Source organism: Mytilus galloprovincialis, chromosome 6 (assembly GCF_965363235.1).
Source record: "Mytilus galloprovincialis chromosome 6, xbMytGall1.hap1.1, whole genome shotgun sequence".
Taxonomy (NCBI): Eukaryota; Metazoa; Mollusca; class Bivalvia; order Mytilida; family Mytilidae; genus Mytilus; species Mytilus galloprovincialis.
This window is the reverse complement of record NC_134843.1, coordinates 5,842,837-5,860,201: the sequence shown is the minus strand read 5'-3', so window position 1 is coordinate 5,860,201 and position 17,365 is coordinate 5,842,837. Positions and strand designations below refer to the sequence as shown.

The 17,365-nt window shown below is 31.9% G+C and overlaps 1 protein-coding gene across 2 annotated transcripts in view; it reads left to right on the top strand.

The window, feature by feature from the left end:
* The window catches only part of LOC143078797 (dynein axonemal assembly factor 8-like), a 54,334-nt gene that overhangs the window by 14,382 nt on the left and 22,587 nt on the right, over positions 1-17,365 (top strand). For both annotated transcript variants that reach the window (XM_076253775.1, XM_076253774.1), the window contains exons 7-23: positions 3,922-4,048; positions 4,753-4,878; positions 5,962-6,135; positions 7,050-7,185; positions 8,255-8,393; positions 8,673-8,899; positions 9,506-10,568; positions 10,955-11,146; positions 11,383-11,489; positions 11,873-12,005; positions 12,454-12,633; positions 12,999-13,227; positions 13,817-14,057; positions 14,480-14,675; positions 15,560-15,654; positions 16,155-16,242; positions 16,749-16,869. In XM_076253775.1, coding sequence (XP_076109890.1) covers positions 3,922-4,048; positions 4,753-4,878; positions 5,962-6,135; positions 7,050-7,185; positions 8,255-8,393; positions 8,673-8,899; positions 9,506-10,568; positions 10,955-11,146; positions 11,383-11,489; positions 11,873-12,005; positions 12,454-12,633; positions 12,999-13,227; positions 13,817-14,057; positions 14,480-14,675; positions 15,560-15,654; positions 16,155-16,242; positions 16,749-16,869 — 3,574 coding nt within the window. The remainder of the gene's footprint in view (positions 1-3,921; positions 4,049-4,752; positions 4,879-5,961; positions 6,136-7,049; positions 7,186-8,254; positions 8,394-8,672; positions 8,900-9,505; positions 10,569-10,954; positions 11,147-11,382; positions 11,490-11,872; positions 12,006-12,453; positions 12,634-12,998; positions 13,228-13,816; positions 14,058-14,479; positions 14,676-15,559; positions 15,655-16,154; positions 16,243-16,748; positions 16,870-17,365) is intronic.

The following is a 17,365-nucleotide window of genomic DNA, read 5'->3' as shown; positions in this document are numbered from 1 at the left end:
GTGACCCGGTCAACCAAACAAGATGGCCGCCACGGCTAAAAATAGAACATAGGGGTAAAATGCAGTTTTTGGCTTATTACTCAAAAACCAAAGCATTTAGAGGAAATCCGACATGGGGTAAAAATGTTTATCAGGTCAAGATTTATCTGCCCTGAAATTTTCAAATGAATCGGTCAACCCGTTGTTGGGTTGCTGCCCCTGAATTGGTAATTTTGAGGAAATTTTGCTGTTTTTGGTTATTATCTTGAATATTATTATAGATAGAGATAAACTGTAAACAGCAATAATGTTCAGCAAAGTTAGATTTACAAATAAGTCAACATGACCGAAATGGTCAGTTGACCCCTTTAGGAGTTATTGCCCTTTATAGTCAATTTTTTACCATTTTTCATAAATCTAAGTAATCTTTTACAAAAATCTTCTCCTCTGAAACTACTGGGCCAAATTAATCCAAACTTGGCCATAATCATCTTTGGGGTATCTTGTTTAAAAAATGTGTGGCGTGACCCGGTCAACCAACCAAGATGGCCGCCATTGCTAAAAATAGAACATAGGGGTAAAATGCAGTATTTGGCTTATAACTCAAAAACCAAAGCATTTAGAGGAAATCTGATGGGAGGTAAAAATGTCAATCAGGTCAAGATCTATCTGCCCTGAAATTTTCAGATGAATCGGTCAACCTGTTGTTGGGTTGCTGCCCCTGAATTGGTAATTTTGAGGAAATTTTGCCGTTTTTGGTTATTATCTTGAATATTATTATAGATAGAGATAAACTGTAAACGGCAATAATGTTCAGCAAAGTTAGATTTACAAATAAGTCAACATGACAGAAACGGTCAGTTCACCCCTTAAGGAGTTATTGCCCATTATAGTAAATTTTTAACCATTTTTCATAAATCTAAGTAATCTTTTACAAAAATCTTCTCCTCTGAAATTACTGGGCCAAATTAATCCAAAGTTGGCCACAATCATCTTTGGGGTATATAATTTAAAAAATGTGTGGCGTGACCCGGTCAACCAACCAAGATGGCCGCCACGGTTAAAAATGGAACATAGGGGTAAAATGCAGTTTTTGGCTTATAACTCAAAAACCAAAACATTTAGAGGAAATCTGACATGGGGTAAAAATGTTTATTAGGTCAAGATTTATCTGCCCTGAAAATTTCAAATGAATCGGTCAATCTGTTGTTGGGTTGCTGCCCCTGAATTGGTAATTTTGAGGAAATTTTCCTGTTTTTGGTTATTATCTTGAATATTGTTATAGATAGAGATAAACTGTAAACAGCAAAAATGTTCATTAAAGTAAGATTTACAAATAAGTTAACATGACCGAAATAGTCAGTTGACCCCTTTAGGAGTTATTGCCCTTTATAGTCAATTTTTAACCACTTTTCGTAAATCTTAGTTATCTTTTACAAAAATCTTCTCCTCTGAAACTACTGGGCCAAATTAATTGAAACTTGGCCACAATCATCTTTGAGGTACCTTGTTTGAAAAATGTGTCCGATGACCTGGCCATCCAACCAAGATGGCCACCACGGCTAAAAATAGAACAGGGGTAAAATGTAGTTTTTGGCTTATAACTCTGAAACCAAATCATTTAGAGCAAATCTGACAAGGAGTTAAATTGTTAATCAAGTCAATATATATCTGCCCTGAAATATTCAAATGAATTGGACAACCGGTTGTTGGGTTGCTGCCCTCCAATTGGTAATTTTTAAAGAAATTTTGCTGTTTTTGGTTATTATCTTGAATACTATTATAGATAGCAATAAACTGTAAACAGCGATAATTTTCACCAAAGTAAGATCTACAAATAAGTCAACATAACCTAAATGGTCAATTGACCCCTTAAGGAGTTATTGCCCTTTATAGTCAAATTTTAACAATTTTCATTAATTTTGTAAATTTATGTAAATTTTTACCAAATATATTTCTCTGTTACTAATGGACAAAGTTCATTATAGATATAATTGTAAGAAGCAAGAACGTTCAGTAAAGTAAGAACTTCAAACACATCACCATCACCAAAATACAATTTTGTCATGAATCCATTTGTGTCCTTTGTTTAATATGCACATAGACCAAGGTGAGCGACACAGGCTCTTTAGAGCCTCTAGTTTTATCACGGACGGAGAACATATCAATCTTTTAGTTCAGAAATTTTCGTGTCTGCCCTTCCATTATGTGAATCAAGAAAAAATTCCCCAAAACAGGTAACGATTGTATCGAAAAGAGAAAAATCGAGTGCACCTTTTTATGTTAGGGCATGTTTGGGGTGTATATTTTGTCTTTAAAACGTACAAAGCAAGAGTATTTTATATAGCATCTCGCTTCAGATTCTATCATTATTATATATCAAAGCTACAGGTTGACTTTATAACGTAAAAAAATGACAGTACGAAAAGATGAAATGTATGGGTCAATTGAGATACCTATCTAATGAATCACAAAAACAGAGTAGGTGTGTTCGAATAGCTATTTTTTCTAAAAGTACTTGACGACAGTCTTTTAATTTGGATGATGAAAATGTGTGTGTGATAACTAGGGTTTATAATCTTCAACCACTGAAAATGTTTAGTCTGCCCTTCCACGAAATATTTAATTAGAATTTTTTTAAATGCTTAAGAATTTTCAAAAATTCCATCTGACATCCAAACAGACAATATTTTTAAGTTGAATCAATGCAGACAAGATCATTAATTAATGCTCATTAGCTAGTAGATACATTTGTATTTTAAAATATAACTGACATATAACGATCGATCGTAATGGTGCTATGTGGATAAATTTATCAGTTTTCAAGAGCAAAATTGGCAGAGCGTCATCCCTACAATGGCTTCCATTTCTACGACTGTGAGCATGAACTGGCGTAATGGGGAGATAATTTTGAAGAAGTAGAATCCTGACTGTATGAATAACATTTCTGTATATATACAAATTGACAACGTTCCGCCTTGTGATACGCTTTTCGTACAATACTATTTTAAGGATCTACTTTGCTGGAGCTCACCTTCACTAGTTTATTCGAATGATATTTTCAAAATATTTCTGTTATTTTATTTGCACGACAAAATGAAAGACGATATAATATCAATGGGTGTACATGCAATTTTTTGGCATTTTTAAAAATGTGTATTTATTATTTGTCATTAAAAGGAATCCCAGAAACAAAAAAAAATCTTTTGTCGAGCAGTTGAAGGCTGTGCACCGCATGTCTTTTGGCAAATTCATTTTAAAAATTGAACCCTCTACTGTAAAAAAGATACATATGGTAATCTTTGCATTTGAAGCACGTCTTATTTTCTTCTACCTATAGGATAAAACTTTCATATTAATATGTGTATACCAACACGATTAATCATTTGATACAAAAAGATAGTTATATAAATACGGATATTTCTTAGAATTGAGGGTCATCCTTTAAAAGTTACGGTCATCATTTACAAATTACGGTCATCTTAAAAGCAGTTACGGTCAGCCTTGTTATGAATCGCTGATTCTGTTACGGTCATCTCGATTGTGATTTACGGTCATCTTGGCGATTTTTTCAAATCGAATTTCCCGTTTCATGCACATTTCTCAGAAGTAATTAGTGATTTCCGAGTGATTCTTTTATAAATTTACATCGTTTCAATGTATGATTTGTCAAGAAAATGATATAGAAACACTTTAACAGACAATACAGAAACTGACCTAATTTTTCATCCGACATCTTGGGATGACCGTGAATGCAGTTACCGTCATCAGCTTTACCCCAGTGTGCTTGAAGAATTATAATCCTGGTCAAACATTTAACATTGTTAAAGGGGAGATAATCAAATGTCCTAAATTTGATATGCCAATATTAACATGGGACAGGGACTATCATGATTTTCTTGTGAGTGCACTTACAGTTCTAGTTTATTATGTATTTTATAGTTGTCAAGAAAGAACCCCCTAAATCCAGTACAGTATTTATTGATCTGAGAGATTTTGAGAAGACCCGACAGGAACAACAACAAAGTATAGAAAGAGTACAAAGAATACTTCATCTATCTGGTGACAGGTATTTATTTATACTTGATTTTGTACTCATGACAGCATATTGGAAAGGCTTTGTCCTCTCTCAATACAAATTTGCTAGATTACTTACCTAATGCCATTTGATATAAAAACACAGGATATGGGATATCCATCCAGTATTGACTTGAGAGGAATTCTTTCCAAATTAATTTGTAATCAACTTATCATCTTGTAAAGAATTTTAGCTTATTTCTTCTGTAAAAATATGTAAGTATGAAGTAAGTGCAATTCCAGAAAAGAATGGTCTGTGTTGTGTTGTGAAGTGTGAAAAAGTTGACAACTACCCTATTACAAATGTGTATAAAGGAAAACTGGTTATAAATTTATGACTTCGATATGAAAACTTTTATCAATATGACATTTTATAAGTAATTATTTCTCAACATTGTTTTGCAATACAATTCTTTTTTGCTTTGCTTTCTTACAATTTGTAAGTTACAAGAAGTAATGGCAAACATGTAATTTGGATAATTTTTCTATAGCAATAACTGCTCTGCTGATATTAAAAGGAAATAGTTCACATTGTATATAATTTACAGTATAATCCATTCCTAATGTTATTAGCTGTCTGTGGCAGACAAAGTCCCAAAGATTAAAAGAGAAAATAAATATGTACTTGCCCCTATTACATAAATACAAAAGAAGTTGATCATCCTCCCCGACTAGTTTGTATATTTATCTCCACAGGGACTCAAGTGATGATTCAGATGATGAGGTAGATACTTGGCAGAAACAAAGACAGAAGATGAAAGAATCATTAAAATCTAAAGGTCTTCAGGCAGAGGCTTTACCAAGCAAGCCAACGCCTCATGGGTATGTTAATCATAGTTTTGATATCCTGATTATGTGAAAAAATGAATTAACAACAATACAAAACTTGAAGTATATAAAAAAAAGATAGGTAAATCTATAAAATCCTGAGACAATTTAACACTCAGCAGAACAAAATGAAAACAACTATCATATTCCTGACTTGGTACAGGTATTTTCTGAAGAAAAATGGTGGCTTAAACATTATTTTTAAAGCTAACTAAATCTCTTACATGTATGACAGATGTTTATTGTATTTAAGTTGACATAATCAAAGAATATAGGTGATATTAACATAACAAGAAAGGAATGGATATGATGTATAAGTTATGAATACTCATTATAAAACAAAATTATCATATATTGTTAACCCTTTCACCGATTGCTGCCCAGACAGAAACTACTCTGTGACGATGGCTTCCCTGGCTACTATTACTCAAGTTTGAGATCTTCAGAATAAATGTCAATAAAAACTTGTTTGTATTTATTTGTGTATTTATTTCATTCACTAACACTATGTTCACAGTTTTGTTCATGTTTTGATAATTTTTTCTTCATAAAATATTCAAATTTTCAAATTTTTGGTATTATTTAGGTGAAATTCTCAAAATTCTGCTCTTTGACCCCAAATCGTAATTTTTTTAACCCAAAACCGCAAAAGTGTGAAAATTTTTATGAGGCTGTACAAATTCATCATACTGAACGATGTCCATTCAAAGTGTTTTGTACATAAAACGACATTGTTTGTAAAAAAAGTATACTAGTTTGGCTTAAATTCTTCATATTCTTTCAAAAAAAAATGTTCCCTCATTTCAAATTCTCGTAAATTCCGTAAATTTCCTCTGATTTTGACAAGGTTTTCAAAACGGAAGCGCCATGTTTACACTTTCATCCGGGTATTCATCAAAGAAAGATAACTCATGTTAGCACTGTTTTGAGCGGGAAATATAAAAGAGGTATTCTGATCCCTGTAAAACGGGACTCATCATCAGCTGTCTGAAGCGTGAATCCCGGTAAACTGGGACTCATCGGTGAAAGGGTTAAGACAGAATTAAATAATCTTACGTTTTTGGTTTTATTTGACAGACCTATAAAGAAGCCCCAGAGAGTGTTAAACCTTGACCATGTGATAGACAGCCGTGCAAGGACAGCGCCACAGGTCGTCATAGAAACAGAACAATTATCAGAGGAAGATATGGAGGCTAAACTAAGGGCTGAACAAGAGGAAAAAGAGAAACACAGAAAAGTAGAAGAAGCTAGGTACATTTTGTTAAGTGAAGTAATAAGTTTTCATACATATGATACATATAAAAAGAAGTATAGACGATTGAATAGATTAAAACATAATGCATAAAAATGTTGTACAATCATATTTTAAGAAATGTGTACATACATATATACCAGCAGCTGACTACTAACCTGGGTAACCAGTAGAATATAACAGGATACATCAAGAAAAGCAGCTTGGTTTCTTGAAGAAAGCAATATAACAAGCATATTTGGTGAATAAATATTTAATGTCGTTAAAACAGTTCATACAAGTATATTTAATCTTAAGAGCTAATGAAAATGTGTGCTTAAAGAAACAAGAACTGCGTTATGTTGATAATATGGAAATATCTTGAAGCTTGATTAGACTTATAATCTGTAAAAAAAAAAAAAAATACTCAGTCAGATCCTCCACCATCAAACAACATTAGCTTACAATCAGTGTTGATTATTGTAAATATAAATCTGAAAATTCAGAAAATGTTATATGCATTTATCATGTTTACTATTGTAATTTGTGAAAAAAAGACCAAAAAAAATCAGATTTATGATTAGTATTTCAAGAAAATCTTCATTCACCTATGTGTGTCAGATTCAGACTGCAAGTTTCCATGTTTGCAAACGCAGCATTATTTGCAACAATAGAAAAAAAACCACTTAAATTTTTAGAAATTACAGTAAGGAATTAAATATCAAGGAAAAGGTATTGGTTTGCATGATATCTACCGCATTAATTTTAATGAAAATATTGGATAAGGATGGAGTTTGCTCACATTTTCATGAAAGTTAATAAAATACTGTACATAATGAAAAAAATGAGTTTTGTTAAATTTTAAGGTGAATGTGAAGATCCACAGTATGGCTATAAGAAATGCTTATAAAATTTAAATTTATGTTTATAACAGAAAACGCAGAGAACAGAGAGAAGCAGAAAGACAAGCCAGGATAAGGTTATCCAAACGTTTAGAAGCCCTTCGCCCTTCTGCGGCTGTCAGTGGTAAACAAGACAGTGCTGAGGGTACACCAGTCGTCTTTGATATCGTAAGTCCACCTATTGAAGGACAATACATTTACTTAGGATATTCCCCTTCGCCGTTCTGCGGCTGTCAGTGGTAAACAAGACAGTGCTGAGGGTACACCAGTCGTCTTTGATATTGTTAGTCCACCTATTGAATCAAATACATTTACTTAGGATATTCCCCTTCGCCCTTCTGCGGCTGTCAGTGGTAAACAAGACAGTGCTGAGGGTACACCAGTCGTCTTTGATATTGTAAGTCCACCTATTGAATCAAATACATTTACTAAAGATAAAACTATTCCAAAAATCAAATGGAGAAATACTATTCATTATTGCAAAAAAATAAAATATGAAAAACAGTTTTTACAGTACAACAATAATATTTGAAGTTATTTTAAAGTGCTAAGGGTTTTATGATAGTATTTATATCATACCAACAAGTGATTACTAACCTGGGTAATCAGTGGAATATAACAGGATACATCAAGAAAAACAGCTTGGTTTCTTCGTGTAACAATGTAACAAGCATATTTGGTGAATAAATATATAAGTCGTTAAAAAAAAAGAGGAAAAAAAGTATTCATATCATAAAGAAATTTGACATTGCGCGTGCATGTTTATCAAATTTGGTACAACGAATAAAGAATAGTATTGTTTTATTTTCAAGGTCAGTTAGAAGGTTGTAATATACAGAAAAAAACTTCATATGCAATAGATATATAAAAAAAGATGTGGTATGATTTTCGATGAAACAAATCTCCACAAAAGACCAAATGACGCAGATACAAACAACTATAGGTTACTGTACGGCCTTCAACAATAGAACCTGTATATTGTAATCCATTATAGATATTGTATAAAATTTTATCATGATAAAATGAATTCTTTTTAAATTTGAAGTTCAGAGGTTAAAGGTAAAGGTTACATGATTTGTTAACACAGATAGTCTTCATAAAGGATCTTTACTTATGTCCAATTAAGATTTGATATAACTTCTAACTTTTTCATACTAATTTGGTTAACATGTTTTAGTTGATGTGAGAAACATAGCTTCTTGTCTGTTGTTCTATGATTTTTGCTTTTGTGTTTTAGGAAGCTTCTTATGAGCCTGCACCAAGAACTCTGCCACCAACACTGGGACAGGACCATAAATGTTTGTTACTAACAATACATTTATCCAGTAATGGGGAGATAATTCTGCATCGTGGTAAAAGTAGAAGTGCAGATACAGGTTTGTTGTAGTTTTTTAGCATTAATAGTGAATTTTTTAACTGTGATTATAATAATACATGAAAGAACACTGCTTTACCTCTTTCCATCCATTTAAGGTGTATCTTTAAATTGGCAAACAAATATTAAAAATTCATTTCTGTAACTTTGGAAAAAGTTCTGACCAAAATGCAGGTTGCTAAACTTTTTCTACTCAGTATATTTATTGTTAAACTTCATTAACGAATTATTTCTTATGTGAGGAAACATATGTTTTATTCATTTCCTAATTGATTTACAGGTGTTGGTCTATCTGCCAGTTACACAGTATTATTGTCATGGTTACTATCCCTGGTACCACATGACTTTACGTTCCTCCAGAAAGAAGAGGAAGATAACACCCCTCTACCATTCTACATTCTTGGTTTACAACAGGAATGTATGGATGAACAGTTGTGTCTACAAGTAGCTGTAGCAGCACCAAGAGACTATGATAAACAAATGAATCTCAAAACTAAAAAATCTAAAGTTAGTATTTTGTTAGGTTGGGCTAATGAATTAAGCTAAAAAAGTTAGTATTTCTTTTTTGATACATTAAATTCATTTGTTTAACTTTTCTAATTAATAGATTGGAAAAAAAATGGTTAATTGACTTCAATTTTTTCCAAGAAGCAAATAAAAATACAGATTTTTACCTAATTTTAAGACCAGACAATTATCTGTTTGATATAAGAGGTCTTTATCAAACTTGCAGTTATTCAAACTGAAAATGCTCAAGTGGAACAGAACCTAGTTCTAAAGATATTTAGATATATATGTACATGATGTAAATGAAAGGATGAATTAACACATTAATGCACACCATAAGAGTAACTTTTATTTTGATACTTATAATTTTAAAGAAATGCACTGAAAATTTTGTATGGATAAAAAAAAAATGATTTTGAAAAGTTTTTCGCCTGTTTCGAAATTCAATTTCATGTCATCACAAAACAGATTTATTCCATGAATAATGGTCACCAATCAAATAAGACTTAATAGACATCATTGGAATAATTTATAGCTTATAAAAAAATTATATATATGATAAATGTTAGATATTAAAAAAACAATTAAAAATGTATTTATTTCCAGGTAAAGGATGAGATGAAAGGTTGTACTGCATTCCAACATTTTATAACCAAGTTTCTGTCTACCAATACATTACATTCCGTGTGTCCCTGGCTAGTGGATATGGTATCAGTAGAAGTTCCCTGTTCACAGGTGGATAATACCACCGAGAAACCAACATATGTATATCGTCCTCCATTACCTAACATTACAACGAAACCATTGTCAACATTCATTCAGGTGAACCCAGATCAACAGGCTGCTCAGAAAGTGTTCAATTCCTCCGTCGGTTTCTTCTGGCAGACCATTGATAGTGAAGAAGCATTCTGTGATCAAAATGTCGGAGAGGTTAATTACGACACACAAGTGACAATGTCGTTAATATACAGAAAAATATTCTATGATCCACGGGCTATGATGGGAATATGTAACAGGATACTACAAGAAGGATTAGATTTAGCTGGTGTCAGACTGTTGTATCCTACATCAGAACTGATCAGTCTGGCTTCAGGACCAAGTGTATCTAATGACAATTCACAAACAGATGTTTTAAACAGTATTGGACCAGTATTAGCTATAAGTTTACGAGGAACATTTGCAAGGTCTATATGGCTTGATGCTGTTGGACCTTCAGACCCAGTTTTGGCAAGAAGGACTGATCCTAATTCTCTTTGTGCATTATTTGGGGGAGAATCTAGAGATGAGTGTTTATTGTTTTGTCCTAGAAATGCCTCTCGTGTTCAGACTGAACTCAGTCGATGGTTTGGGGGACGTGTTCCACCAGGTGGCAGTGTAGATGTAGGCACACCCTATACTCGTAGAGATACATATCGAAGTGGTAGTCCCAAGGGTAGAAAAGGTAGAAAATCTTCTTTATCAGACACTAAAGACAATGATATAAATGCTACAATACATAGGCCACCAGCGGCATTAACAGCTACAACCAAAAATGACATTTTCTTAGTGCTATCACCACATGTGCCACCTAAATGTATGGGTATAGTGTTGTCCACCTGTCAGAGACGAGGGTACCAGATTAGAGGAGTGAGGAGGAGCAAACTTAACACAAAGAAGGCTAATTTACTGGGTAAGACTGAGTCTTGATTTAAATTGATCCTATAGTCAAGTTGTAGAACAGAAAAAAATGAAGGGAGCTGAGAAAGTCTGTTGTGTTTAAATTGTTGAATAAGTTTTTTTAAACATTATTTGCTGTTGAAACCCAATCATTTTTCAAATTATACAGTTTGATTTGATTTGAGTTTGCGATGTTTTTGAAGTAAGGTTTTGGTAGAAGATTAAGAAAGCATTTGAATGGTTTTTGCTGTAACATAACACAGAGAAGAAATCTGAAATCTTAAAAAAGTCATAAACTTCTATTGAACTATTGTAACAACAAATTGGTTGTGTTAGCTCATTTGAAACATCATTGTAAGTTCATTGTAGATATTTACAGATATTATGATATTATTACAGGTATTTCTGGAGAAACTGTTCCCACCTTTTGTCCTGGAGCTTTACATAATGATGTAGTCACAGACCAATGTAAACATATAGAATCTGTATATCCCTGTACACTGATCTTACTACAGAAAGAAAATGCTTCACATGGAGTGGCCAGTCTGATAGAGGCCTGTATGGTACAACTTACATTACAAGGTGTCATGGGTAAGACTTATATGGTATAAGTTATCGTCATAATTTTTGAAGTTGAATATAGATGTATAGTTCTGAAGTGTAACTTTATCATTATTTCTGTTGATCACCATAGCTTGACAAAGTTTTTAGGTATACATATATTTACAAAGTTACCTGCTTAAGTTACTATAAGAACCGTCTTTATTCTGAAAGATCACATGTATGAGTATTTTAAAACATGACATATGAACTCTTTTTATTTACAGGTACAATACAACAACAAGCCAGTATATATTTATCTTCAAAACATATGTTCCATGCAGCAAGATACTCTGATTCACTTCTGTCTCAACTGGGTGGTGATTTTTCTAAGGTAGGTGTAACGAAAGAAAAACACATGTTAGATTTAGATTACAAAACAAAATATATCAACAAAACATGTACATACAGAAGATTAGATATGACAGATAAAAAGGAATAATATGAACTACAAGTTTTACTTATTTTATTACAAAATTTGAATTCAAATCAAAATTAAATATAATTTTTTATCAAGGTTCTTTTTATCTGAAAAGATATGCATACTAATTTTTTTTTCGGGGGGTAAAGTCTGCCAAAGATTCTATTCCAAAAAAAAAGAAAAATTAATAAAAAAAAAAATTAGCATGAAATACTAGTATGCCAAAATAAATCAAATGTTCATTGTGAACGTCATAAAAAACAATTTGTATAACAATTGTACACACTCTTTTTCAGTGCTTTGATTTTGATGTACAAGTAAACCCTAGTTGTATTCTTCCTAAACTGTACACCAATCCAGAAGTAGAACAGATTGTTGTCCTTTTGTTGCTTGGTAACCAGATATTGAAGTCATGTGGTTTGTTTATTGGTAAGTTGGTTTTATCACACAAGTTAAATATCACATCAAAATTAATCTTAGAAAGTTATAATGTTATATTTAAACTTCTTGTAAATAAAAAAGTATTGCAAAAAAACGGAATTCAAAGACAGATTCCATTAAAACTGACCAAATCAATTGTAATCAATTAACAGAACAAGTGAAAACCAACTGACATGTTCCCTTCTTGTTACAGATATTTTCTGAAGAAACTAGAAGGTTAAACCTGGTTTTATAGCTAGCTAAACCTCTCACTTGTATGACAGATTTTTTTTTATTCCTGTTATATTGAAAGCTTTAGATTATTTCTCACATGACAAGACTAAGTATTCTGATCATTATACACATCAGTATTATAGGTTTAATCATGATTAAAGTTGTCAACTGTTTTTGGTTGAAAAAAATGAAAAATCACAGAAAACATTTGGTTATATTTTAGGAAAATTACTTCACATGGTGCCATACAGTAAAACAGTCACAGTATTACCACTTAAAGAAGGATTTGAATTACTGGGAATCAAATGGGTACCATCCCTATCCATCTCTCAGGCAAAAGATGTGACACCCTATGAAGTAGGAGACAGAGGTTGGAAGGAAAATCTTCATACTCTTACAACTGGTATGTATTATCTCCTAGTATGTACAACACTGGAAATTGTAATAAAGGATTGTAGAACTATGCAGATTCATAAATTCTCTTGAAGCTTTATGATGGGAAAGAGTGGGCTTTCTCAAATAAAATTCAGAAATGGTGTTGCTAATGGGAATGTCACTGATTTGAACATTTTGATTTGTCTAAAAGTCATCTAGGAGAATGCATAACATAATTTACAAGAACAAAATTTGAATTTCAAAATTGGTCATTTTTACTTTCTGTCACTACCTTTTTGGTTGAATACATTGAAGTTCTTTAAAATAAAATTGTTATTATTGATCTGTGTGAAAACATAATGTTATAACAAAATTTTACCTTATTCATTACAGAACCTGCATTGGTCCTAGTATTGAGAGGCATTAATGCATTTAAAAGAATGGAGCAAGTGATTCCACGACCAGACCCTAAGTCAGGACACATGGATTATCTAATGTCTAGAACAGCAGAGGAGGCCTATTCCTTCACAAGAGCATTCTATACTGACAAAGAACTGTATGGAGATCCACATTCTAGACCATTGTTACCATACCTACCCCTTAGTAAAGTTGTCCATACACAGTAAGTGTAAATCTTTGTTATAAAAACTGTTCAAGGGGCTGAATCTTAATTCATCAGAACATAACACATGTACATCTGAGGATCTATAAATGTATCAATTATCATGTATATCTATAAAAAAAAAATCAGAGGAGTTTTGATAATCAGGTACATACAGACAGAGTTGACAGAGCCATAACTGTGCAAAAGAACATCCTACACATGAACATTTGCACATGAAGATCAAATAAAAGAACAACTTTTATATACACCTATACACATATCAAATGCGTTATGATTACAGGTGGAAAGTAGACAGGGTCAAAATTTCCACACAGTGATATCATGGTAGCAACTTGAACATCATTAGAATTTAAGTTTCGACTAAATCATTTAGAAAGACAATAGATTTGTTTAAAACCTTAAGTTTAAACATCATTTAATGTTTATTGAGATTTTTACAATCCAGCCCTGAAATTTATTTGCAAAAATGAAAATAAGATTGCTAGCTTTTAAGAAAATTTAACATATTTTGTGTCTGCTGTATAACAATGGTCTAATAATTACAGTTTTATTACAGTTATAACTGATTAGAAATGTATTATTTTAGGGCATCAAATGACAGTATTATAACCAGGTCAGAAGCGTTGAAGGAATCTATATTCCATGTGATGACAGCAGGACCACAGCTAATAACCACACACCTCATCATTAAACCCAGAGCAGTCAAACGTCACCTACCAAAAATTGTAAAGAAAATAATACAGGAGGGATTCAGAGTTATAGCAATGAAGTTCCAGATTCTGCTGGATGAGGATATTCATTATATTCTGAAAACTGATGAAAATTTGGTAACCATACATAATATTAGGTTACTTCTTCACTGAAAGATGAAAGAGAAATTAAGTTGCATTTCTAAATGTGTCAGCAGGAATTAAACTATAAAGCTGACTAAGGAAAAAAGATAATTGTCACCTTATTTCTTTATTGTTATAGGTTGCTAATGTTTTGAAAACAAAATCAGCTGATTATTGAGTTTCTGTCAATTTCAGATCATGTGATATGTAAATTGTCAGGAAACATTTTTTATGTTTATTCCTAATAGATATCCAATAGTGAAAAAATGGAAATGGCAACCTTTATAATTGAAACCAAAAATAGGCCTTTGCCATGTTTTATTGTCAAAGGTTAATTTTTCAATGGTATTTTATTAATTTTTTCACTTTTCCTAATTTAAATTAATATAAAGAGTTAATTTTATTTTTTTAAATAGGATTCAGAAATAGCAGATAAGACCGTGGACTATTTAAAATCTGGACCAAGTTTATGTTTAGTATTACAAAGAGAGAATGCTGTGAAGAAGTTGATAGACTTACTGGGACCTTCAGATCCGTCCAGTGCTAGAAGACAAAGTCAGTTCCTATGGAGGGGAACTTTTGGTGTAGATACAGTCAATAATGCATTCCATGGTAAACATTGAATCTAATGTAGTGTGGATTCATTATTATTCCTTGGATACCAATTTTCGTATATTTCGTTGGTACAGATCGAGGAACCACGAAATTAAATATCCACAAACATGTCAGTTTTCCTTAATCCACGAAAATAAATGAATCCACGAAAATAAATGAATCCACATTAGTAGTAGGATAAAACATATATTTTTATGTATGTTTATATAACTGTTACTGCTTGATCAGTTCTACTGTATTTTAATGGTATAATAAACAATATTTGTTTATACAATTACCTGAATGTTATGTAAAATTACTCACTTAGTTTCTGCACAACAAAACATTATCTAGTATTACTATAAACCCTTAGTATCGTTTTCACAATCTTTTTAGAATTCTTATCTCTAAAGGGATAGTTAGATGTAAGTAACTATCAGTTAACATTGGAATATCGGCTATGTCATTGATATATTTCCTAGCTGATTGTACTTATAGTCTTATGAAGCTGCAGTTTTCTAAGTTTTAACCTTGACCTGATACATCAAGGCCTCAAATAATTTACATAATGATTTAATCAGATATAGCTAGTGCAGCTAGAAATGGGTTGCCATTGATAACAATGAGATGATACATATTTCTGATTGAAAAGTAAAGTAATCTGTAAAATGACTCTTTTGATTATGATTCCTGCAGTAATATAATGTTCTTATGATTGCAGTAATACTGTCTTTTCTGTTGTTCCCAAATCATCCAAGTGCTTTACATTTTTGTGTTATTTAGCTTATACATCAAGTGATTATTGGTATAACCAATATCTTTGCTTAGTGTACTTATATAATGCACACAACTGTGTGACTTGCATTTTAGATTATTCATATTGTTTTGATTTTCTTTATAAGGTTCCATGAACTATATCAAAGCATTAGAAGATCAGAAGACATTCTTCCCAGACGGACTTTGTTGTAAATCATCAGAATACTTAGTCAGTGAACAGGTATAAAAATATGGATTATAATACAAATCCAGTGTCCATATTTTGTTTACAAAGATTGGAAAATGCTCTATTTCTATGTTCTGAAGTTCTTTTTGTCTTTTACTAGATTTAAAGACAAATATGTTGTTGTTATAAGCAGATCCTCTAAAGCCAATTATTTGTACCTTCTTTATGCTGTCTCTAAGGCAAAAGTACAAATGTCAAATTAATTTTAATCAATTGAGATCTATATATGATCAAACCATGTGTTGTTTGTTACGAAGTAAACATTAAGTAAGTAAAAGTATTATTGATGCAAAATTAAAGAATGTATCATTGTTACACAACTGCAAAGTGAAGTGTCTTACTAACTTCCTGAGTGTATAAAACTTGGAATACTGCAATGTTTGCATAAACCATTCAATAACTGTATATATCTATTTTGATTTGATTTGTCAAAACAAATGAAAATAATGCATATCATTAACATTTTGATAGTATATGTAAATTTATGTTTTCAGATATTCTGCCCAGCTGAAGACAGTATTTTAGATATAAAATATCAGATGAATAGAGAAATTGTTGTCCATGATCCCTCAGAACATCCAGGTATAATTCTTTTATTTTGATTTATTCATCCCAAAATCTGATGGTAGGAAATCCTCACCAGCAAAGTATATTATACTCACATATTAGCAGTGTGTGATATCAACTTGATTAATTGGAGAAATGAGAGTTGTTTAATAAACAATAATTTCTTTTTACCGATTGAGCTCTGTGTAATTTAAAATGTTCATCATTTGGCTAGAATATTATTATCAGAACTTGTTTTAATGGGAGATAACCTCCCTTTTACTTCTTATATCTGATAGAGTTATTTCCCTTTGAAGAAAAGTTCTTATTAACAAACTTATACTGTCTTGCTTTGTTTTCTTTTGAAACAATAAAATTTAATTTGCAGTTTATTCACAATAAAAATTTTCAAAACTTTCATCTGATTACAACTGGTAATTTGCCAATGTAAACATGCGAAATTATGCACTAAAATTATTTAGACATCCAAAAAAAAATCAGCTACTATTGCTATAAATCTAGAACTGCCATTTGTTTTCTAGATTGTCCTGATTACATATTGATGGAGACGACATGTCTGGTATTTAAACCACCACTAATCACATTCAAAAGAGATGGTACTTATGGCTATGCTGACCTTATTGAAGGATTAGTTACTCATGGGTAAATATCATATTGTTTCATTTCAGTATGTGGCAATTTTAATGATTTGATTCATTTAATTTCTTGGTTTTGCTAAAGTCTGTATACAAGTCTTTGGAAAATTTTAAGTTAATTGAACATTTAAATTCATGGTTCACCTGTTCCAAAATGAATACCACAAAATTGGTATCCAACGAAAAATCCTGATTCCGTAGTATCTTTCTCTAATACTTACTTGATTTAAGGTGGTACCCAACACTTCCACGAAAATTAATTATACCCCCGCTTTAAAAAAGGGGGGGTATACTGTTTTACCTCTGTCTGTCAGTCCGTCAGTCCATCAGTCCGTCCGTCAGTCAGTCCGTCCCATGAAACTTTCGTCACATTTTTCTCAGGAACTACACATCCACCCTTTCTGTAATTTGGTATCAACATTTATATATGTCAGCCATACCGTGTGATGCGTTTTCAGATTCATCACTTGACAACTTCCTGTTTACCGAACACTTGTCTGATT